This window comes from Giraffa tippelskirchi, chromosome X (genome assembly GCF_054371585.1).
Source record: "Giraffa tippelskirchi isolate mGirTip1 chromosome X, T2T-mGirTip1v1.2.pri, whole genome shotgun sequence".
NCBI classification, from domain to species: Eukaryota; Metazoa; Chordata; class Mammalia; order Artiodactyla; family Giraffidae; genus Giraffa; species Giraffa tippelskirchi.
In genome coordinates, this window is record NC_137289.1 from 42,448,172 (window position 1) to 42,472,176 (window position 24,005).

Consider the following 24,005-nt stretch of genomic DNA (forward strand, 5'->3'; position numbering starts at 1 on the left):
ATGGAGAAATATACCATGTTCTTGGATTGGGAGAAATATTGTGAAAATGACTATACTACTCAAAGCAATCTACAGATTCAATGTAATCCCTATCAAACTACCAATAATATTTTTCACAGAAATAGAACCAAAATAAGTTGCAACTTTTTTTTTTCAAAATAAGTTACAACTTTAATGGAAACACAAAAGACCCTGAAAAGCCAAAGCAATCTTGACAAAGAAAATCAGAGCTGCAGGAATCAACATTCCTGACTTCAGACTATACTACAGATCTACAGTCATCAAGACAGTATGGTACTGGCACAAAAACAGAAACATAGACCAATGGAACAAGATAGAAAGTCCAGAGATAAGCTTATACACACCTATGGGTACCTTATCTTTGACAAAAGAGGCAACAATATACAACGGAGAAAAGACAGCCTCTTCAATAGGTAGTGCTGGGGAAACAGGACAGCTACAAAAGAATGAAACTAGAACACTTCCTAACACCATACACAAAAATAAACTCAAAATGGATTAAAGACTTAAATATCAGGTCAGAAACTATAAAGCTTAGAAGAAAACATAGGCAGCATGCTCCTTGATATAAATCACAGCAAGATCCTCTGTGACCCACCTCCTAGAGTAATGAAAATAAAAACAAAAAAAAACCTAATAGACCTAATTAAACTTAAAAGCTTTTGCACAGCAAAGGAAACAATAAACACGATTAAAAGATAACCCTCAGAAAGGGAGAAAATAATTGCAAATGAAACAACTGACAAAGGATTAATCTCCAGAATATATAAGTAGCTCATATAGCTCAATATTAGGAAAACAAACAGCGCATTCAAAAAATGGGCAAAAGACCTAAACAGACATTTCTCCAAAGAAGACATACAGATGGCCAAGAAACACATGAAAAGATGCTCAACATCATTAATCCTTAGAGAAATTCAAATCAAAACTACAATGAGCTATCACCTCACACCATTCAGAATAGCCATCATCAAAAATTCTACAAACAATAAATGCTGGAAAGGATGTAAAGAAAAGCAAACCCTCCTATACTGTTGGTGGAATGTAAACTGATACAGCCATTATGGAGAACAGTATGGAGATTCCTTAAAAAACCAGGAATAAATACCATATGACCCAGCAACCTCACTACTGGGCATATACCCTGAAAAGGATCCATGTACCCCAATATTCACGTGTGCTTAGTCACTCAGTCGTGTCTGACTCTTGCGACTGCATAGACGGTATCCTGCCAGGCTCCTCTATCCATGGGATTCTCCAGACAAGAATACTGGAGTGGGTTGCCATTTCCTTCTCCAGGGGATCGTCCCAACCCAGTGACTGAACCTAGGTCTCCTGCATTGCAGTCAGACTCTACCGACTGAGCTACGAGGGAAGCCGAACATTCATAGCAGCAGTATTTACAACAGCCATGACATGGGAGCAACCTACATGTTCATCAACAGATGAATGGATAAAGAAGATGTGGTATATATACACCATGGAATATTACTCAGCCATAAAAAAGAACGAATTTGAGTCAGTTCTAGTGAGATGGATGAACCTAGAGCCTGTTAAAGAGAGTGAAGTCAGTCAGAAAGAGAGAAACAAATATAGTAGATTAATACATATATATGGAATCTAGAAAAATGACACTGATGAACCTATTTACAGGGAAGGAATGGAGACATAGATACAGAGAATGGACTTGTGGACACAGTGGGGGAGGGAAAGAGTGGGACGAATGGAGAGAGTAGCATCTATATATATATATATACACACACACACACACACACACACACACACACACACACACACACACACTATGGAGTGTAAGATGGATAGCTGGTGAGAAGTTGCAGTGTAGCACAGGGAGCCCAGTCTGGTGCTCTGTGATGATCTGGAGGGATGAGATGGGGAGAGGGGTAGGAGGCCAGAGAGGGAGGGGAATGTATGGCTGATTTGCGTTGTGGTATGGCAGAAACAAATATAACATTGTAACATTTTAAAAAATATATTTAAATTTAAAAAATAGGGGCAGGGTTGAGGTAAGAAATACAAACATACATAAGAGTATATAACTACCCCCAAGAACTGAATGCCTGAAGGAGGGAGCACATGACAGAAGAGGAGCCAAATAAGAAAGGGAATGGGGAATCCTGAGGCCCTTTCTCTCTAGGCCTTTACTAACACAGATCCACTGAGGCCTGGGAAAGGCAGTTAGGAACAGAAGTCATGACTGCCGATCTTTTCGTACAGCATGTTGAACAGTAGGCAGAATAGAAAATGTTAGCACTGTAATATTTAAACCCCTTTCCACAAAATGAAAGCTAGACTTAGTGCTGGTGCTCTTACTTGGCTCAGTCTCTCTACTGAAATCTACCATCAGGGCCTAGAGGCAACAAGGTTGGGTGATAAACTCATAGGATTTTCCCTCCTTTAAGCTGACCTGAAGTCTCCATGTTATTATGTCCCTGTCAAGTATTTAACTAAACGGTTAAGGCTGTATATTGTCACCCTGCTTATTTAACTTATATGCAGAGGACATCATGAGAAACGATGGGCTGGAGGAAGCACAAGCTGGAATCAAGATTGCTGGGAGAAATATCAATAACTTCAGATATGCAGATGATACCACCCTTATGGCAGAAAGCGAAAAACTAAAGATCCTCTTGATGAAAGTGAAAGAGGAGAGCGAAAAAGTTGGCTTAAAGCCCAACATTCAGAAAACTAAGATCATGGCATCTGGTTCCATCACTTCATGGGAAATAGATGGGGAAACAGTGGAAACAGTGGCTGACTTTATTTTTCTGGGCTCCAAAATCATGGCAGATGGTGATTGCAGCCATGAAATTAAAAGACGCTTACTCCTTGGAAAGAAAGTTATGACCAACCTAGACAGCATATTATAAAGCAGAGACATCGCTTTGTCAACAAAGGTCCGTCTAGTCAAGGCTATGGTTTTTCCAGTGGTCATGTATGGATGTGAGAGTTGGACTATAAAGAAAGCTGAGTGCAGAAGAATTGATGCTTTTAAACTGTGGTGTTGGAGAAGACTCTTGAGAGTCCCTTGACTGCAAGGAGATCCAACCAGTCCATCCTAAAGGAGATCAGTCCTGGGTGTTCATTGGAAGGACTGATGTTGAAGCTGAAACTCCAATACTTTGGCCACCTGATGCAAGGAGTTAACTCATTGGAAAAGACCCTGATGCTGGGAAAGATTGAGGGCAGGAAGAGAAGGGGACGACAGAGGATGAGATGGTTGGATGGCTTCACCGACTGAATGGACATGGGTTTGGGTGGATTCTGGGAGTTGGTGATGGACAGGGAGGCCTGGCGTGCTGCGGCTCATGGGGTCACAAGGAGTCGGACACAACTGAGCAGCTGAACTGAACTGAAGTATTTAACTAAACAGTTACCTTGATGTCAGCACTAAAATTGTTGATTTTCTGCCAGCCTGAGTTTTCCAAATGAAAATTTGCCCATCTAAGCAGAAGCTCTTCTGGAGATAATTTCATAAGCTCCTCCAAAGTCTCACCATCTCGAAGTAAAGCAGCCAAGGCTACAAAGGAAAAAAAGAAAAACCCAACCGATACATTATATGGTAACAGTCATTACATGTTTATTGAGTCTTTTGACACTCTGTTAAGTAAGTAACAGAGGTACAAAAAGTACTGTGACCTAGTTCCTGGTTTTCAGGTACTCACAGTCTAATAATAAAGATAAATGAAAGTATATAATGAGTTATAAGATGATACAGATAGAAACACTTAATTATAAGAATACACAGCATTACATATTTTAACATCTTGATTATTCATCACATTCCAAATACCAAGTAAGTTCTAGCTTTAAGTTGAACATTGTTACATTATGTCATATATTTACATAAACTATTCTTAAATAATATTAAAATCAGAGGCTTGGGGGAGTATGTTTAAAACTTTGGAGCCTTTTGATTTAAAGAGTATTCAAACCCTATGGTATTTATATTTAAGCATAACTAACTCTTGAAATGTTACACCTGGTTTTTTAAATTAATTTAATTGGAGGCTAATTACTTTACAATATTGTAGTGGCTTTTGCCATACCTGTTTTTAAAGAAAAAGAATTCAACTTTACATTGTCTATAGCACCTAATATGTAAAGGTTCCTCAACACTTTTTTGTTATTGAATTAAATGTGCAGAAGAAGCCAAGGGTTTTTGGTTAAATATCCCCAGAGATAAGAGGTAGAAGCTTGGGCATCTGCACAGAGAATTGTCTAAATTTAGGTACTGTTTTTATGGAGAAGTTGTATAGTCCTTATGCAATAATTCCCTCCCATAGGATAAAAGGAGATTTACACTGAACAAGAAGACTAAAACTGCCTGACTTCCAAAGAGGTCTAAGTAATATCTCTAATGGGCAAACTTCATCTTTCATAGACTCCACTTCACACCATGTCACTCTGGCACTGAGGGATTTAAGTAAAGGCAGAGGCAACATTGTCACTTGTACAGAAACCTCCTCATGCTCTCCATCTCCAAGTCAAAAGGCTGGAAAGGATTAAACAGCCTGACCTCCCTGCACCTGAGACCTTGTCAGAGATAAATCATTTGACTTATTACACGAGCCAATGTAGTTTAATTTTGTTGTCTTCCTTTCCTTGTTCAATGGACTTTAACTCTAACAAGATAAACACTGCTCTGAAGAGGCTAGCAACTAGAAAAATTTTATTTGTTTAAATACAGCCCACTTTGAGTGGACTGAAAATTTTAAGTATCATAAAGTCTTGGATAAATGTGCAGAATAGGACTGTTGACAGGTATTGTGAGACCCTGAAATACTGAGAACTCCCAATATATATTCTTCCCCCAAAGTAACTGAAGATTGATATGGTGATTTCCGGAAAAAAACGTGAATATTTGGAGTGATGCTTAATATTTTAAACTTCAAAAGGAGAGGACAGTGTAGCACTTCCTAGGACCTTAGGACAATTGTATCACATATGCTTATACATTCTACAAGTCTATGATGTGATATCAAACCCTATGCTATAAAAACGGTGCTTCTGCTAATTCAGGAAATATGAGACCATCAAGGGCAGGTTAGAATATTTTTGAAGAGTCTTAAATCTATAATAGAATAGAAAAGGTATTAAAATTAATAGGAGATGGTGTGCCTGAGGGTGGTAATGGGGTGGGGACTATGTGAGTAGAGCAGAAAAGAACTTTGCACAAATTCCTTAAACTCTCTGGGTTTTCGTGTCTTTATTGTGAAATGAATTCTAAAGAGCCAGACAAATGTTAATTACTACTAAAGAAGAAAGTTATAATTAGGCTGTTTTCCTGAATAACACTATAACATTACCTTCTGTTAATTCTAATTATCATCTAATCACCTCAATTAGGTGAAAGCGTGACAGTCTGCATGACTAGAAAAAAATAACCAATAAACAATTTTCAAGATCATGACTGTGTTTCATTACCTTCATTCCTGCTTAATTCAATGTCAGCAAACAAACCGATCTTAATGATCTGCCACAGCAGTCCCAAAACCAGGTGAGGCTTCCCAGCCCTCAAATCCTCTGCACCAATGTTCACAACATGACATCCAATGGCAGAAGCTGAATTCAGTGCCAAGTTCAAGTTTTCCTGCAAGACAGCCAATTTATAACACTTGCTTCTTGACCTTTCTGTTTTTTTACAGTCTTTTTCTCCCTTCACTGAAATAACACTCAGTAATGACATTATGTATTAAGTTTACCCATACATGATCCACAGAAAGTAATATCCAAGCTTTGGTGTTAAAAGCATAGCTAAAACAAATCTATCCTCATTTTTATAGTCTTTTCCAGATTTCCAAGGCAAGTTAACAGCATTTTTAGTTAGCCTCGATTGAAAGATACCGACCCTAAAGGAAAAGGCTGAGTTACTAGAGTAAGTATATCCATGTGGGTTATGTGTTGAATTTTTTAAAATGCCTAAATGAGAGGTCTACTGAATACACATGAGAGTTCTAGAAGTTCTGAATCTCCTCATCCCAAGAGATGGCCTTGCATGAGGAAATACTGCTATATAACGCCCTAATACGAGATGGAAAATAAAAGCCTTCTATTCTTCAAGCATGCTAATTAACTAAGAGCTTAAACATGCTTGCTTATTTCTGTATGTTTGAACGCAAAATGTAATGAAAAGAATATAGGGCTTTGCAGTTACACCTGGATTTGAACTTTAGTTCCAGCACTATTAACCTTGGTACAGCTCTGAAATCTTTCTGCATCTCAGCTTCTATGAAATCTGGAAAATAATCCTCAACTCAGAGCTGTTGTAAGAATTAAATGAGACAATGCAAAATGCAGAGCCTTCAGTCTGTAAAACAGGTCCTCAAATAATAGTTTCATGGAAGGAGAGGAGAAGAGTGCATACCTGAATGATGAATGGTGTGAGTTTCTTCTTGTTGATTGCTCTCTCATCAATTGTATCAGGAACTGAAAAGTTGATCATTTTACTGAAACAGAAATTTTAAAATAAGTTGACTTATTTTTTAAATAATCCATAAATATTCACAAATATTTTAAGGCTTATTATAATATCTATCTCATGTAATCTGAAAAAAAAGCAATGTATGACTTTAGTCAGGTTGATCAAAAAACCATACATATAAAAATGCAAATAAAGGAAAGACCAAAGTGCTTATAGTAGTTGAATATTTCTGAGTTGGGGATTGGGGCATATTTTCTTATTTAATGTTTTGTACTTCTCACATTCTTTTAGAAGAATGAATTACTTGGATATTAAAAACTTTGTTGAGTAAGTGTTAAAAACAGATAATATCCCACATTGGAACTGAATCTCTCTGTTAGATCATATAATGTATAATTAAAATGATTTCATCTACAAAGACTGAAAATTAGTTGAGCATGAGATTCTTTCATTCACCAAATATTTATTGAGTACCTAGATGATGCACCTGGAGAAGGCAATGGCACCCCACTCCAGTACTCTTGCCTGGAAAATCCCATGGATGGAGGAGCCTGGCGGGCTGCAGTCCATGGGGTCACTGAGTCGGACACGACTGAGTGACTCCACTTTCACTTTTCACTTTCATGCCCTGGAGAAGGAAATGGCAACCCACTCCAGTACTCTTGCCTGGAGAATCCCAGGGACAGGGGAGCCTGGTGGGCTGCCGTCTATGAGGTCGCACAGAGTCGGACACGACTGACGCGACTTAGCAGTAGCAGTAGCAGATGATGCACCAGGTACCATATTTGGTGCTGAAAATACAGTGATAATATCGATAGAAAGAAAAGTTGTATTAATTAGGGCAGGATCTGACTTAGAACAACCTCATTTGGTAAAATTTGGAGTTAGACTCTAACATTTTAGATGTTTATACTACTGTCCTAAAACAAGTTATTTTGCATAGAGAAAACCGTGCTTATTTCCATGCAAAATTTAAATATTAAACAAATAGTATCATATGAGTCTCTCTATTAAAATATATGGGAAATTATTTCTTTACAGCCTATAAGTGGCAAGTAAAAGGGTATCTCACATTTTTAGAAATCATCTTTTTAAATAACCAAAATGACCGTATTGGAAAAAAACAAATTTTATATATTGTACACTGTCATCAGAAATATACCCACTGTACTGTTCTAAGTGTTCCAATATGTACTTACTCAATGCTCACAACAAATTTCTGAGCAAGCACAATAATATGGGGATCATAATGGATGGATCCTGAAATGCAAAGCAGTCAAGTACCTTTTTTTTTTAATACTTCTTCCCTACTATGGAAAAGGTCAGTTTTCATTTCAATCCCAAAGAAAGGCAATGCCAAAGAATGCTCCAACTACCGCACAATTGCACTCATCTCACACACCAGTAAAGTAATGCTCAAAATTCTCCAAGCCAGGCTTCAGCAATACGTGAACCGTGAACTTCCAGATATTTGAGCTGGTTTTAGAAAAGGCAGAGGAACCAGAGATCAAATTGCCAACATCTGCTGGATCATCGAAAAAGCAAGAGAGTTCCAGAAGAACATCTATTTCTGCTTTATTGACTATGCCAAAGCCTTTGTGTGGATCACAATAAACTGTGGAAAATTCTGAAAGAGAAGGGAACCCCAGCCCACCTGATCTGCCTCTTGAGAAATCGGTATGCAGATCAGGGAGCAACAGTTAGAACCGGACATGGAACAACAGACTGGTTCCAAATAGGAAAAGGAGTATATCAAGGCTGTATATTGTCACCCTGCTTATTTAACTTATATGCAGAGTACATCATGAGAAACGCTGGGCTGGATGAAGCACATGCTGGAATCAAGATTACCGGGAGAAATATCAATAACCTCAGATATAAAGATGACACCACCCTTATGGCACAAAGTGAAGAAGAACTAAAGAGCCTCTTAATGAAAGTGAAAGAGGAGAGTGAAAAAGTTTGCTTAAACATTCAGAGAACTCATGCCGTCTGGTACCATCACTTCATGGCAAATAGATGGGGAAAGAGTGGAAACAGTGGCAGACTTTATATTTTTGGGCTCCAAAATCACTGCAGATTGTGACTTCAGCCAGGAAATTAAAAGATGCTTACTCCTTGGAAGAAAAGCTATGACCAACCTAGACAGCATATTAAAAAGCAGAGACATTACTTTGCCAACAAAGGTCCATCTAGTCAAGGCTTTGGTTTCTCCAGGAGTCATGTATGGATGTGAGAGTTGGACTATAACGAAAGCTGAGCGTGGAAGAATTGATGCTTTTGAACTGTGGTGTTGGGGAAGACTCTTGAGAGACCCTTGGACAGCAAGAAGATCCAACCAGTCCATCCTAAAGGAGATCAGCCCTGGGTGTTCATTGGAAGGAGTGATGTTGAAGCTGGAACTCCAGTACTTTGGCCACCTGATGCGAAGATCTGACTCATTTGAAAAGACCCTGATGCTGGGAAAGATTGAAGGTGGGAGGAGAAGGGGACGGCAGAGGATGAGATGGTTGGATGGTATCACCAACTCAATGGACATGAGTTTGGGGAAACTCCGGGAGTTGGTGATGGACAGGGAGGCCTGGCGTGCTGCCGTCCAAGGGGTCGCAAAGAGTCGGACACGACTGACATTGACTGACTGAATAAACTGAACTGAACTGATGTACCCATGGGTTAGTTAGACAAACAACATCAGAACATTGCAGTTTAAGGAAGAGAGCATTTTCTTGCAGGGCCATGCAAGGAGATGGGTGGCTTATGCCTTTAACAATCCTGAACTTTCCAAACACTTTCAAGAATGCCCACTTATACAAAACTTGAGGGAGGAATGTGATTAGCTCTGACAACCTTCTTGCTGTCAGATATTCTATTCTTGAAGAAAAGTCATAGTGAGGTAACTGTGTTCCTGTAAACCTCTAGCAAAACAAATATTAGTCTCAATGCTGAAAGGTAAGATTCCAAGCTTGACTTTCACACTCCAAGGTCCTGTTTAGGAGGAGGGGCTTCCTGGGCAAGCTGATTATCCTGCCTGAGAGCATTCATCCAGCACCCAGTCTTGGTCCTCCCACCAGTGGCCAGTCACAGCTGAAGATGCAGCTCTCAGTCTCTGGGCCCTCCTCTTACCAAGGTCCCCATACCCTGCCCAGCCACCTTAAAGGAGGGAGCCAGGTGCCCAGCCCACAGTTGCCCTCAGTCTTCTCAGTCTACCCTAACTTTGGGGGGGAAGCTGGGTCTTGTAGACTCTGACCCAATCAGATTATTGCAAGCGTTGAGTCATGGAGGTGGGGATGGCAGAGGTAGGTTGCCTAGTGCTCTGAACCCTGGGCCAGGCCAGTGAGTGTCTCTAGCAAGGTCTCTGGACCTCTGCAAGACTCGGCCTTTGGCCTGTCCCCAGGCTCCACCCCTTGCTACCCAGACCAAGGCCAGAGGACCTGGAGGGCCATGGACGAAGGCTGAAATATACCTTTTACTACACTCTGCTGAGAGGCTGACTATTGGTGGACCTGGTCTTCTAACCTCTATGGTCTTTAGCTAAGGACGGCAGCTCCATGCCCATCTTGCCCCTATTACAGTATCTTCCTTGGTGAGATTATACAAACTTTGACTGAAAGTGGGTAACTTAGACCATCATGGTCTATTTCCACTAGCCCAAGATAATCACATTCTACTCTGTTTCTATAACTCAGGTAAATTAACTAACAATATCATGTGATGATATAGTTTTTATCTTCCTCTAACTGAAATATTATACTTAAAAAGCATAATGTCCCCTCAGACATATATATTGCAAATGGGGGAACCATTTATTCATTCACTGCTGGAGCTATAGTTGAATTGTTATATTTTGAAAACAATTTTTATTGGAATGGAGTTGCTTTACCATCTTATATTAGTTTCCGTTGTACATCTAAGTCAATCTATTATAGGCATACATAGATCCCTTCATTTTTGGATTGTCTTCCCATTTAGGTCACCACAGAGCACTGAGTAGAGTTCCTTCCACTTTTTTCGTTTTTGAATTCAAATTAAGTTATTTGTATTAACTGGAGGATAATTACTGTACAATATTGTGATGCTTTTTGCCATATATCAACATTAATGAGCCATAGGTATACATGTGTCCCACACATCCTTAAGCCCCACTCACCTCCCTCCCCACCCTATTCCTATGGGTTGTTCCAGAGCACTGGTTTTGAATGCCCTGCTTTATGCATATATAAACCTGAATGATGATTTTTCTGAATGATGAAATATGCAATTTTCTCTATATCACATATGAGTTATGGGTGTAGTTTTTTCTACATTAAATTTGATATCTGTATTTATGTTTGGAAATCTAGCTGTATATTTTTGGTCATGATAGATGGACTATTGTATGTTTCACATCTGGATATCTCTGCACTCTTTTCCCTACATAAATATGGAATGCTGTATTCTTCACATAGGAAAATTTGAGCACATGTTTTCCTGAATAAAGTATGGAATATTTTGCAGTTTTCTAATGAAAATCTCACTTAAGATTTTCGGACATGAAGTATATAATTCTCCATAGTCCAAATATGAAACACCGAGGCAAATTTTCATTACTGAACTAGGAAATTTGTACATCTCATAAATGATCATCTAGGTAAAGATTTTCCTACATGAAAGTTGGTATATTTCATATTTCACATAAAGAAATATGGACACAGATCTCCTTGTTTGGGGATACTCTGTATTTCACATATGAAAACATGGGTGCTGATGTTTCTACACTAAATATGTAACTCTCTATATTTCCCATTTGAAAATCTAGACACAGGTTTTCCTGCATGAAACATGCAATATGCTATATGAAAATCTGGAAAAAGGTTTTCCTGCTTAAATACTGAATGTTTTATTTTACACTTATTAAAATCTGTGTGCACATTCTGCACATGACATATGGAATTCTCTTGTGTTTCTCTTTGGAAAATATAGACATTCAGTAACCTACATTAAATATTAAATTCTCCTTAGAACTCATATTAAAATATTGGCACAGGTGTTGTGGGCCTAGGTTTTCAACTGTGAAATTATATAATTCTGTATGATTCACGTGTGGAAATCTGAGTGCAGATTTTCCTAAATGAAGTATGAAATCATGTATATCTTACAGATGATAAGTTAAGTGTAGATTTTCTGCTATATTGCTATATGGGATTCTGCATATTTCATATAAGAAAACCTTAATTATGATTTTTTGACATAGAATATGTAATTCTAATTTCACATATAGATATCTGGGAACAGATTTTCCTACTTGAACTATGACATCTCTATATTTCACATATAGAAATCAGTGTACAGATATTCACGCATCACATATGAAATTTTCCACGTTTCATATGTGGGACTCTCAGGCCAGATATTTTAGAAAATATATGGAACTCTCTATATTTCCCAAGTAAAAACAAGATGAGGAAGTTTTGAGATGAAATATGGACGTTTGTTCATTTCTCATATGAAAACCAGGGTACAGATTTTCTTACATGACATATGAAACGTGTATATTTTAGATACGAAAATTTGAGTTCAAATTTTTTACATGAATTATGGAATTTTCTATGTTTCAAATATGGAAAACTTACCTTAGATATGCTTCTATGAAATATAGAATCCCTATATTTCCTATATGACATGTGGACCCTGATTTTGCTCCATAATATGTGCAATTCGCTACATGTCATATATGAATATCTTGGTTTAGATTCTCCCACATGAAATATGGAATTCTCTGTATGTCCCTTGCAAAACATGAGGGCAGGTTAACTTGACGAACAATGGAATTCTTTATATTTCACATTTGAAAATCTAGGTGCAGATTTTCTACATGAAATATGAAATTCTGTACATTTCTTGTATTAAAGTATTAGTGCAGATTTTCCCACTTCAAATATGGAATTCTCTATATTTCATATAGGAAAGCCTGAAAGATGACTTTCCTACAGGAAATATGTAACTTTCTATATTTCATACACGAAAATATGGGTACAGAATTTTCTCCAGGAAGTATGAAATCTGTATTTCATGTCTGAAAATCTAGCTGTATATGTTTGGTCATGATATATGAAATATTGCTTGCTTCACATATGGATATATGTGCACGTATTTTCCTGCATGCATAGGGAATTCTGTATTATTCACATAGGAAAATTTGAGTATCCATTTTCCTGCTGAATCATGGAATTCTACTTTCATAAATGAATTTCTCAATTAAATTTTCTGACAAGAGATGTACAATTCTCTATCATTCAAATATGAAATTCCAGTAGCAAATATTCATTCCAGAAATACGAAATGTGTACATTTCACAAATGAAAATCTAGATAGAGCTTGTCTTACATGAGGTGTGGTACTCTTTACATTCCATATAAAAGATCTGAGCACAGATTTCCTTGATTGAAATATAGACTAATCTATATTTCACATATGAAAATATTGGCGTTGTGTGTTCTACAATATATGTATTTCTCTACATTTCACAAATGAAATGTTCAATTCTTCGTATCGCATTTATAAATATTGGCTGCACATTTTCCTACATGGTATATGGAATTCTCTGTGTTTAGCATTTGAAAATATAGACTTTCATTTTCCTACACTAAATATTAAATTCCCTAAACTTCACATATTAAAATATTAGCATGGGTTTTGTAGGCATAGTTTCTCAAATGTGAATGTGGAATTTTGTGTTTTGCATGTGGACATCACATTAGAAGTTTTCCTAAATGAAATATGGACTTCTGTATATTTTACAGGTGATAATTGGAGGAAGGGTTTTTCTGCTATATTGATACATGGGATTCTGTATTTTTCATATATGAAAATCTTATGATTTTATTACATAAATATGTAACTGTCTATATTTCACATTATACAACACTGGGAAAAACTTTACCTACATGAAATATGAAATCTCTACTTTTCACATATATTAATCAGTGAACAGATTTTCACACATGACATAAGAAATTTTTCATCTTTCATATAAGGAAATCCCATCCCAGACATTCATACAAAAAAACCCTGAAGTCTATATTTCATATATGAAAATACAGTTGCCAATTTTCCCACATGAAATGTGGAGTTCTCTCTATAGAATCACATGTGAAACCTGGACACCCATTTACCACAAAATATGAAATCTTCTATATATCATATAGGAAAATCTCTGCTCAAATTTTCCTCTAGGCAGTACTTAACATTATGTATGTCACACATGAAAAACTGGGTGCTAATTTACCCATGTACAATCCGGAATTGTGTATATTCTGGATATCAAAATCTGTGCACCAATATTACTACCTAAACTATGGAATTCGGTATATTTCACATATGAAAATCAGGGTGAAATTTTACTCAGTTAAAAATGGAATTCTCTATATTTTACATATGAAAATGTCAGTGCTGAATTTACATCATGAAATATTGAACTTTTTGTATTTCACTTTAGGAAAATCTGGATGCTGAGTTTCTTACATGAAATATGGTATTTTCTATACCTCATATATGACAATCTGGGTGGTGACTTCCTTACATTAAATATGGAAATCTCTATATTTCACAGACGAAAATCATGGCGTTGGTTTTCTTAAGATATGGAGAACCTATATGGTATTGGAGTTCTCTCTGTTTCACAAATGAAAATATGTGCACCACTGCTTCTTCGCAAAATATGGAATTCTTTGTATTTCTTCTATCAAAATCTAGGCTTGAACACTCTTTCATGGAAGTTGGACTTCTGTATATTTCACATTTGAAGATCAGAATGGATTTTCCTATGAGAAATATGAAATCACTGCATTTCGTGTGAACCACTGGTTCTTCAGGTACTGACACATTTGTTCCCTGTTTGTGTCCCTGTGCCTTGCACATGCGTGTGTACAGGTGTGTGCTTGTGTCACCTGTGTTTGCGTGTATGTGCATGGGCCCAGCCCCCTGCTGACATGGGAGATGAAGGCGAAAGAACATGAGATGTCTAACAACGAGAAGAGGAGGCAGGAGACGTCTACAGTCTAGGGGAGACTGGTCCACGCATCTCTGCGGTGACCCTGTTCAGGACAAGAATGAGCAAAGGATGGCCAGTGACAACTCTGGGTAGTGAGTCCACAAATCTGCAATTACCTCAGGAGACAAAGACAGGCTCACAATTTCTGCTGTGCTGTTGTGTGTGTTTGTATCCGCAAGAGGGGTTGGAGGGTTTGCAGAGTCACCCAGTGTAAATCAAGTGGTGGGGGCTCTAAAATCATGACCTGTGGACCCCTCAGTCTGTGGGGGCATTGGCTCTGATTAAAACTCTTCAAGAAATGGGCATAGAAGGAACCTACCTCAACATAGTAAAGGCCACATATGATAAGCCCACAGCAAATATTATTCTCAATGGTGAAAAACTGAAAGCATTCCCCCTAAGATCAGGAACAAGACAAGGGTGTCCACTTTCACCACTATTATTCAGCATAGTTTTGGAAGTCCTAGCTACAACAATCAGAGATGAAAAAGAAATAAAAGGAATCCAGATCGGAAGAGAAGAAAGTATAACACTCACTGTTTGCAGATGACGTGATGCTGTACATAGAATACCATGATACTATCAGAAAATTACTAGAGCTAACCAGTGAATTTAGCAAAGTCGGAGGATACAAAATCAATACACAGAAATCATTTGCATTCCTACATACTAACAATGAAAAATCAGAAAGAGAAATTAAGGAATCAATTCCATTCACCACTGCAACAAAAAGAATAAAACATCTAGGAATAAACTTACCTAAGGAGACAAAAGAACTATATACAGAAAATTATAATTTGATGAAAGAAATCAAAGATGATATAAACAGATGGAGAGATAATCCAGGTTCCTGGGTAGAAAGAATCAATATTGTGAAAATGACTATACTACCAAATGCAATCTACAGATTCAATGTGATCCCTATCAAAGTACTAATGGCATTTTTCACAGAACTAGAAAAAAAAAAGCCACAGTTCGTACGGAAACACAAAAGACCCTGAATAGCCAAAGTCATCTTGAGAAAGAAGAATGGAGCGGGAGGAATCAACTTACCTGGTTCAAATTATACTACAAAGTCACAGTCATCAAGACAGTACACAAAAACAGAAATAAAGGCCAAGGGAACAAGATAGAAAGCCCAGAGAAAAACCCACACACATGTGGGCACCTTATCTTTGACTTAGGAGGCAAGAATATACAATGGGAACAAGACAGCAGTTTCAGTAAGTGGTGCTGGAAGAACTGGACAACTCAGTGCAAAGAATGAAATTAGAACACTTCCTAACACCATCAGTTCAGTTCAGTTCAGTCGCTCAGTTGTGTGCGACTCTTTGCGACCCCATGAACCGCAGCACGCCAGGCCTCCCTGTCCATCACTAACTCCCGGAGTCCACCCAAACCCACGTCCATTGAGTCGGTGATGCCATCCAACCATCTCATCCTCTGTCATCCCCTTCTCCTGACCTCAAACTTTCCCAGCATCAGGGTCTTTTCCAATGAGTCAGCTCTTCCCATCAGGTGGCCGAAGTATTGGAGTTTCAGCTTCAACATCAGTCCTTCTAATGAAAACCCCGGACTGATCTCCTTTAGGATGGACTGGTTGGATCTCCTTGCAAACCGAGGGACTCTCAAGAGTCTTCTCCAACACCACAGTTCAAAAGCATCAATTCTTCTGCGCTCAGCTTTCTTTATAGTCCAATTCTCACATCCATACATGACCACTGGAAAAACCATAGCCTTGACGAGACGGCCCTTTGTTGGCAAAGTAATGTCTCTGCTTTTTAACATGCTGTCTAGGTTGGTCATAACTTTCCTAACACCGCACACAAAGATAAACTGAAAATGGACTAAAGACCTAAATGTAAGACCAGAACCTATATAACTCTAGGAAGAAAACATAGGCAGAATACTGTATGACACAAATCATAGTAAAATCCTCTATGACAAACCTCCTAGAATAAAGGAAATAAAAACAAAAATAAATAACTAGGTGCTAATTTAATTTAAAAGTTTTTGCATAGCAAAGGAAACTATACACACAGTGAAAAGACCACCCTCAGAATGGGAGAAAATAATAGCAACTGAAACAACTGACAAACTATTAATTTCCAAAACATACACACAGCTCATACAAGTCAATACCAGAGAAACAAACAACCCAGTCAAAAAGTGGGCAAAAGTCCTAAACAGATATTTCTCCAAAGAAGACATAGAGATGGCTAAGAAACACATGAAGAGATGCTCTCCATCACTCATGATTAGAGTGTTAGTCGCTCAGTCGTGTCCAACTCTTTGCAAGCTCACGGACTGTAGCCCACCAGGCTCCTCTGTCCATGGAATTTTCCAGGCAAGCATACTGGAGTGGGTTGCCATTTCTTCCTCCAGGGGATCTTCCTGACCCAGGGATTGAACCTGGGGCTCCTGCACTGCAGGAAGACTCTCTACCATCTGAGGCACCAGAGAAGCTCATTATTAGAGAAATGCAAATCAAAACTACAACGTGATATCACCTCACACCAGACAGAATGGGCATCATCAAAAAGTCCACAAGCAACAAGTGCTAGAGATGGTGGGAATGTAAATTGATACAGTCACTATGGAAGACAGTGTGGAAATGCCTTAAAAAACTAGGAATAAAACCACCATGTGACCCAGCAATCCCACTATTAGGCATATGACCTTCCAAAAACCAAAGCTGAAAAAGACACACGTACCCCAGTGTTCACTCCAGCACTATTTACGGTAGCCAAGACATGGAAGCAAGCTAGATGTCCATCGACAGAGCAATGGATAAAGAAGCTGAGGTGCGTATATACAATGGAATGCTACTCAGCCATAGAAAAAAAGGAATGCATCTGGGTCAGTTCTAAGGAGGTGGATGAACCCAGAGCCTATTATACAGAGGGAAGTAAGTTAGAACGAGAAAAACAAATACCGTATATTAACGCATACATGTGGAATCTAGAAGGATGGTACTGATAAACCTGATCCCAGAGCAGCAATAGAGACGCAGACATAGAGAACAGACTTGTGCACAAGGGTAGGGGAGGAGAGGGAGTGGGTGAGATAAATGGAGAGAGTAGCATGGATGAATATACATTAACATATGTAAATAGATAGCCAATGGGAATTTGCTGTATGACTCAGGGAACACAAACGGGGGCTCTGTAATAACCTAGAGGGGTGGGAATGAGCGGGAAGTGGGAGGGATTCAAGAGGGAGGGGACATATGTACACCGAAAACTATGGTTAATTCAGGTTGAGGTGTGACAGAAATCAAACCAATACTGTAAATAATAATCAATCAATGAAAAATAAATATTTGTTAAAAGCTAGAAATAGGTTAATTTGGAAATTACCTAGAATGTCACAATTGAGAGGGAAAAAACCCCTTAATATGTGATCTATTGCCTTCCAGGTTCCGTTCTCTTCATTTTTAAAAAGTATGAGATAGGGGAGTTAATGTCTTCATGATACTGTATCTATTATTTGGACCAGGAACTGTTCTCTGTGATATGTGCATGCTGACCTGACATCCCATGGTCTTTCATGCACTTAGGAGACACTGTGTTCAATCCGTACACGGTAAAGTTTCCTGCGGATGGACATGTGGATCTGCCTTTTGATCCAGAGTACACTAGACACCGCAATGTGTTCCAGATTGGGGGTCAGATACAACACGTCTCTGTTCCTCTCCACCTGGCACCAATCTGACTCAGCTCTTGCCAGGGAGGTGACTTTGGGTAAATTCATTCACCCGTTAACCGCTACGTGTTTCTGCTTCCTCAGCTGCCGAAAGGGATGACAGCATTAAAAATGCTACCTCATAGTGTTGTGATGAGTACTCAAAGACTTCATTATACGTGCACACATGGAGAGCTAACCACGGTTCAGAAGGGTGAGCTTATCTTCCTGCCTCTCTTCACTTCCGTTTCTGCTTGTACTCACACCCCCGTCCCCGCCCCCACCCTTTTCCCCTCCCACCCCAACTCCGCTCTCTAGCACCCGTGTTCCATCCTCAGACTCTCCATCCAAAATCATGGCTGACGATCTCCTCATGATTTACCTCAGAAAATATCCATACCATTACCCTTGGATTAAAAATCATGAATATTAGCAGAAGAAATAAGAAACACACTAAAACTGGCAATGTGAAAACTAAACAAGAAATAAAGCATTAATGATGAAAGTTTGACTATTAACATTTTCATATCTTCATTAGATTGAGATTTTCAGAATTTGATACAGGGGAATTACACTTGATAAAAAGAAAGCCAAAATAAAAAAAAACCTATGTGAAGAAGTTTCTTGGCCTTTAAATGACCCTCTGTAAGGTTTTTAAAACTTTATATACTCTAGTTCTATAACTGGCCAGTGACCACTTACTTCCTGTCATTATACATATCATAGGAAGGGGTCATTAGACTTGTAACTGCATAGAGAATATGCACTAAATTTTTCCATACGAGCACATGATGAAGCCTCAGTGTTGTATTTAGGCTTCACAATGTCCCCACAGGAAGAGCCGAATACTCATTATGCTAAAAAAAAAAAAAAAATCCTTCCCCCATGCCTCATACAATCCATTCTTGAGGCCCTGAAGGGCTGAAGTGATGCTGCAAGGTCCATGCGGTGAGTCAAAGGTGGTCTTGACACTGTGTCCCTGGAGCACTATCCAGGGAAATGTGGAACAGCAATAATATTAACTACAGTAATGACAACAGCTAGAATTGACCGGGAACGTACCATATGGCACATACTGTTCTGACACTTTCCCCTGTCTTAACATGGTCAGTGTTCTACACTGCCCCATGAAGTAGTTAAATTTACCCAAGCTAGTGCTTCTATGTGGCTAATGGAAGAATGAGGCACAGAGACACTATGTTACTTGCTCAGAGTCGCCCAGCAGTCAGGGAACCACCGGTCTCGAGGCATTGTGGAAACCTCAGTGTGTTCTGTATTTATTCAGTCAAGGCTAAGATCCAACGGCTATGGCAAAATATGTAGAATAACAGCTACCACATAACACAAATTGATCTTACCTCATAGAAATGCACACGAAATAGAAATCGGATTTCTTCAGAAATCTTTCAGATAGAGGCTTGGCAAGACTGCATCAGGATGTTTTGTAGAAAGGATAGTCTGAGAGCCTCCTCAGAACAGCAGACAGCAGGTCAGTGAGTCTCCTAGACTGGAGGTCTTGGGTTTGTGCATCAGAGAAGGCAGCAAACCCCTGTCACCTACACATGCTCCCAGTGGAGACAGAGCCTGGCAGGAGGCAAAATAAGACCATTCCTCTGCTCTAGTAGTGCCTAGACAAGTTGTCCATGTCAATCAGAACTGAGGAATTCTAAAAAAAGAAAAATGGAGATTTCATGATCCGCACTCGGTGCATCTCACTTAGTGCAGCTACAATAGTGCCCTAGAATCTGTCCGTTTTCACTATGCTTGGAAAACTCTCAGGGACTTTAGTAAACCTCATTAGTAGCGAGACTGTCAGCAAAATAAGGGAAATAGCGATCAGAACACATATCAGAAAAAAAAAAAGTAGAGATGATCAACAAAACCCAAAGCTGGCTCTTTCAAAAGATCAATACAAATTCATAAACGTCTACTCATGTAGACCAAAAAAAGCAAGATATCTAAAGACAACACTTACGAATATCGGAAGTAAAATAGATTTCAGATCTCACAGAAATTAAAAGGATTCTGTGAATGATTATAATAACTACATCTGGCAATTTCGGTGAAAGGAACTAACTAACAAAGTTGAGCCAAAAAGAAATAGATAATCTATTTAAAAATCGAGCTTGTAGTTGAAAAATTTACAGAAATCTCCAGGCCCAGGTGGTATCCCTGGCACAACAGACAAAGGGAGGGAAAAAATGGGTAGGGACAGAGAAAAGGTGACTATATTCTAACACAACCAGTTACTCAAGGTAAAATGGGCCAAATCCAAGCAATGTGATGAAGCCATTGGTTTTATTTTCTCATTGTCCTCCAGCTTCTCCTTCCTGCCTCCCTCCTTTGCCCCAGTTGCTTCCTCCTTCTTAAGTCCTGCCCTGCATCAAGAGTAGCAGTGTTATGAGGCGCGATTCCCATATTGTAACTGATATCCGCTGGCTGACTGACATTCAGCTGGATGCTATCATCCCTGCAGCTGGTATACTCAAGCTTTCTGTCTCATCATGGACCAGAAGGTTTCACTCCTAATTTCAGGTATAGCTAGGAGAGAAGGTGCAGGGCACACGTTGGAGCCTTGAGTCCTTCATCTGTGAAATGCGGATGACCACAAATTGTGGGAGAAACAGAGATTTCGGCACCAGACCCTTTGCAATGAGTGCTAAACCCAATGAAACATGACAAACTCAGAGCATCACGGGACTCCTTGACATTCAGAAGCACCTCAAGTAGATTTCCCTGCCAGGACTGTTGCGTTTATTGCTCCTTCAGCCTGGAATGCTCTTCCCTTAGGTAAGCCCATGGCCTGCTCCCTCACTTCCTCCACATCTCTGCTTAATTGCCATCTTTCAGGGAGATTTTCCCTCATTATCTTGAATAAAATAATAACATCATACCCCACACACCCCCTTTCCCCTGATCTAGTATTATCTTTCTTCATAGTGCCTGCCACCCACCCTTGATTTACTTACTGACTACCAGGTCTCTGAAACGAGAGACTTGGTCCATTTTGTCCTGTTACAAACTCCTCGAATAGCGCTCTGGTATATGGCAGGTGCTCAGAAAACATTTGCTGAAGGACAGTCGGGAGCCAGGCCCTTTACACACATCGCTAACATGCACAGGTACCCTCCAAGACCGACACTGGCCCCACTGAATTAATTATCATACACGCTCAATGACACACAGTCAGCATGTCAGGTTCCAGGCTTCGGAATCATATCTGCCAGCTTCCAAATCCTCAGCTCCTGGACAGAGACCTCACAGCCAAGAACTCAAGAGGTTTTATTTCTAACACAACGACTCCAAACAGCTCAGGTAGATACCCAGACACACAAAAAAAAGGTCACTGAGTATCTGCACAGAGAGCTCACAACTCGAGCCTCAGACCCTCAAATACGACAGAGACCAAACACACTGCGACAAAGAGCCTCCAAACAGACCAAGGTCGTCAAGACAGAAACAAATGAGAATCGCACAGATACTTCACATCACGGAGACTGACTTCCGAACCACTCCGGACACTTACTAAGTTAATACAGAAACCGCTAAGCAGAAAGACATAACTTTGAGTAACTCAAGAACATCATACAACCTGCAGATAAAGTTCCCAGACAAATGGAAAACCTGCACCCTGTGCGCAGACCCCAAGCAGCTGAGAGTTTCCACCTTAAGACAAACCCCTCCTCAAAGCAGCTCAGAGACAGCACAACTTGGGACCCAGAATCAAAAGCTCAGAGATCTCACATTCTGGGGCGCAGACGCCTACACAGAGATCTCACACCCAGGGACTCAAGTGCCCCAAAGCTCCAAAAATGCACATCCCGGCACACAGGCACACACATCCTAGAGGCTTTGGACTATGGCTCTCAAAATCCACTCCGATCAAATACCCCATCACCCACAATCCTGGCCAATGGCTCAGAGAGATCAAGCGTACCCAAAACAGCATCTGTGATGTCACACGTAGCCATACACAACCCCAAGCTCCCTGACCCAGGTTACTCTCCAGGGAGAGACACGAAACAAGCCCTGAGACCTCTCCCTGGTCATGAATTGCATGCATCTGTGCGACTTACCGCGCGTTGCCATCTGATCCAGACTGAGGGAGAGCTCAGTAAGACTGAAACACGGTCGCCCTGCACAGCCACTGACTGTGCCGAACCTCGCCAGTAACCAAGGCAGCCATTCAACCCCTTCGGGAAAAGCGGTAAAACTCGGAGAAAACATGGCACACTCTGAAAAGCCGGGCAAACGAACGCAGGCGCACTGGTATACACACGCCTCGCGCCCAGAGGTCCAGCTCCGCGACCTCAGTGCCTGTCTAAGACAGGCAGCCAATGGGAACTGAGCAGGAGAAAAAGGAGGGCGGGAGTAGCCGGACTTCCGCGTATACTCGCGCTCCGGAAGAACTAATTCCGGCCATCTCCCGGTCGCCTTACCCCCAAAGCGGCAGCCAATCTCTCGCTCTGGAGCCATCCCCACCTTGGATGTGACCATGTCAAAACGAAGGGGTGGAGTTGGAAAAGAGACAAAGAAAGTTGCGGCTTAATATCAGTGTCCACTCAAATTCAAATGCGGCGGGAAGGCGGAGTGGAGCGAATGCGGTTGGACCCAGTGGCGCCATGAGTGCCTCCGCTGGGAACTGTGGTCGATGCCCGACGCGGTGTCAGGGGACCCTCTGTGTTGTCACACGCACTCTCCCAATGGTACCTTCCAGAGTGGGTGGTCCTACCGCTACCCCTCAGCGGTACATCCCAGGACAAAACTGTTTCATCTCGAGCGCCTCTTGGTGGTGAGATTGGGGAACAACAGACGTAGATTCCCCAACCTTCCCAGGATGATAATGCAAAGGGTGGAAAGACAAAGTCAGGAGGAAAACCCCACAGATTGCCACACTCTTGGACTCGGAAAAAAGTCTTCATAAACTGAAGATTACTCCTCTGTGGTGGCCACTATTGTAACAGGAAGCATTCAAAGAATTTTCTCTGTGCTGAGCATTGGCATTGGTGCTTGTTTGTGCTTTCCTGCTTAACACAGAATAGGTCTCATGGGGAAAGGCGGCCACAGTCCCCCAACTGGCAGAAGAGATAAAGCTACTGAGAATGGAATCCGAAGGCCTGGCGTGGGGACGGCCTCTGTCGCTGACTGCGAGTGATATGTGAAAGGACAACAGGACTTTCCATTCTGTTAGAAAAGGGGTCATCTCCAAGGGGACCCAAGGACACCATGTAGGTGAGATAAAGACCACAGCTTTGTCATCATCTTGTCATCCCTGAATATGTTCCCTAGCAGAATCCTCAGCCTGTCTAGCTGTGCCTCTCTCAACGAGTTTAAATTTATTCATTCTGTCATTCAGTCATGTGTGAAGCACATGTATGTGTGAAGCACAACTATGAGTGTTAGGAAGGAGAAAATCAACCTTGCCCTCATGGAATGTACATTCTGTTGGGATCATACACCCCCAAACTCTAAGTAATTTTTCAGGCGTTTGTAACTGCCGTGATTAAAATTAAATCGGGATAGTGAAATAGAGAGAGGGGATCATGTCTAGAAAGAGTGGTCACGGAAGTTCTTTCTAAGATTGTGACTTTTGAGCAAAAGCCTAGAAGAGATGCCTCTCTGGGAGAAGAGTACCCCAGACAGAGATAATGGCCAGTGGAAAAAGTGGGGAGTGGAACTCAGTGTCGTGTGTGTGAAAACGTGTGTGTCGTGTGTGAGGAGGCTGATGTGACTGTCACAGCGTGATGGAGGCAGAGCCAGGAGATTGGATGAGAGAGGTAACGAGGGGCAGGTCCCATAGGGCGTACTGGCCATGGGGAGGACTTT

At 40.3% G+C, this 24,005-nt stretch overlaps 1 protein-coding gene across 2 annotated transcripts in view; it reads right to left on the minus strand.

Moving 5' to 3' along the window:
• Positions 1–22,507, minus strand: part of LOC145537106 (plastin-3-like) — a 37,408-nt gene extending 14,901 nt beyond the window's left edge. Inside the window, exons 1-5 of one of the 2 annotated variants that reach the window (XM_081567776.1) lie at positions 22,256–22,507; positions 19,538–19,845; positions 6,410–6,491; positions 5,470–5,635; positions 3,420–3,562 (exon numbers count right to left, since the gene is read on the minus strand). In XM_081567776.1, coding sequence (XP_081423902.1) covers positions 3,420–3,562; positions 5,470–5,635; positions 6,410–6,491; positions 19,538–19,542 — 396 coding nt within the window. In that variant the 5' untranslated portion in view covers positions 19,543–19,845; positions 22,256–22,507. The remainder of the gene's footprint in view (positions 1–3,419; positions 3,563–5,469; positions 5,636–6,409; positions 6,492–19,537; positions 19,846–22,255) is intronic. The other variant, XM_081567777.1, reaches the window with a different exon arrangement.
• Between the last annotated feature and the right edge of the window lie 1,498 nt (positions 22,508–24,005).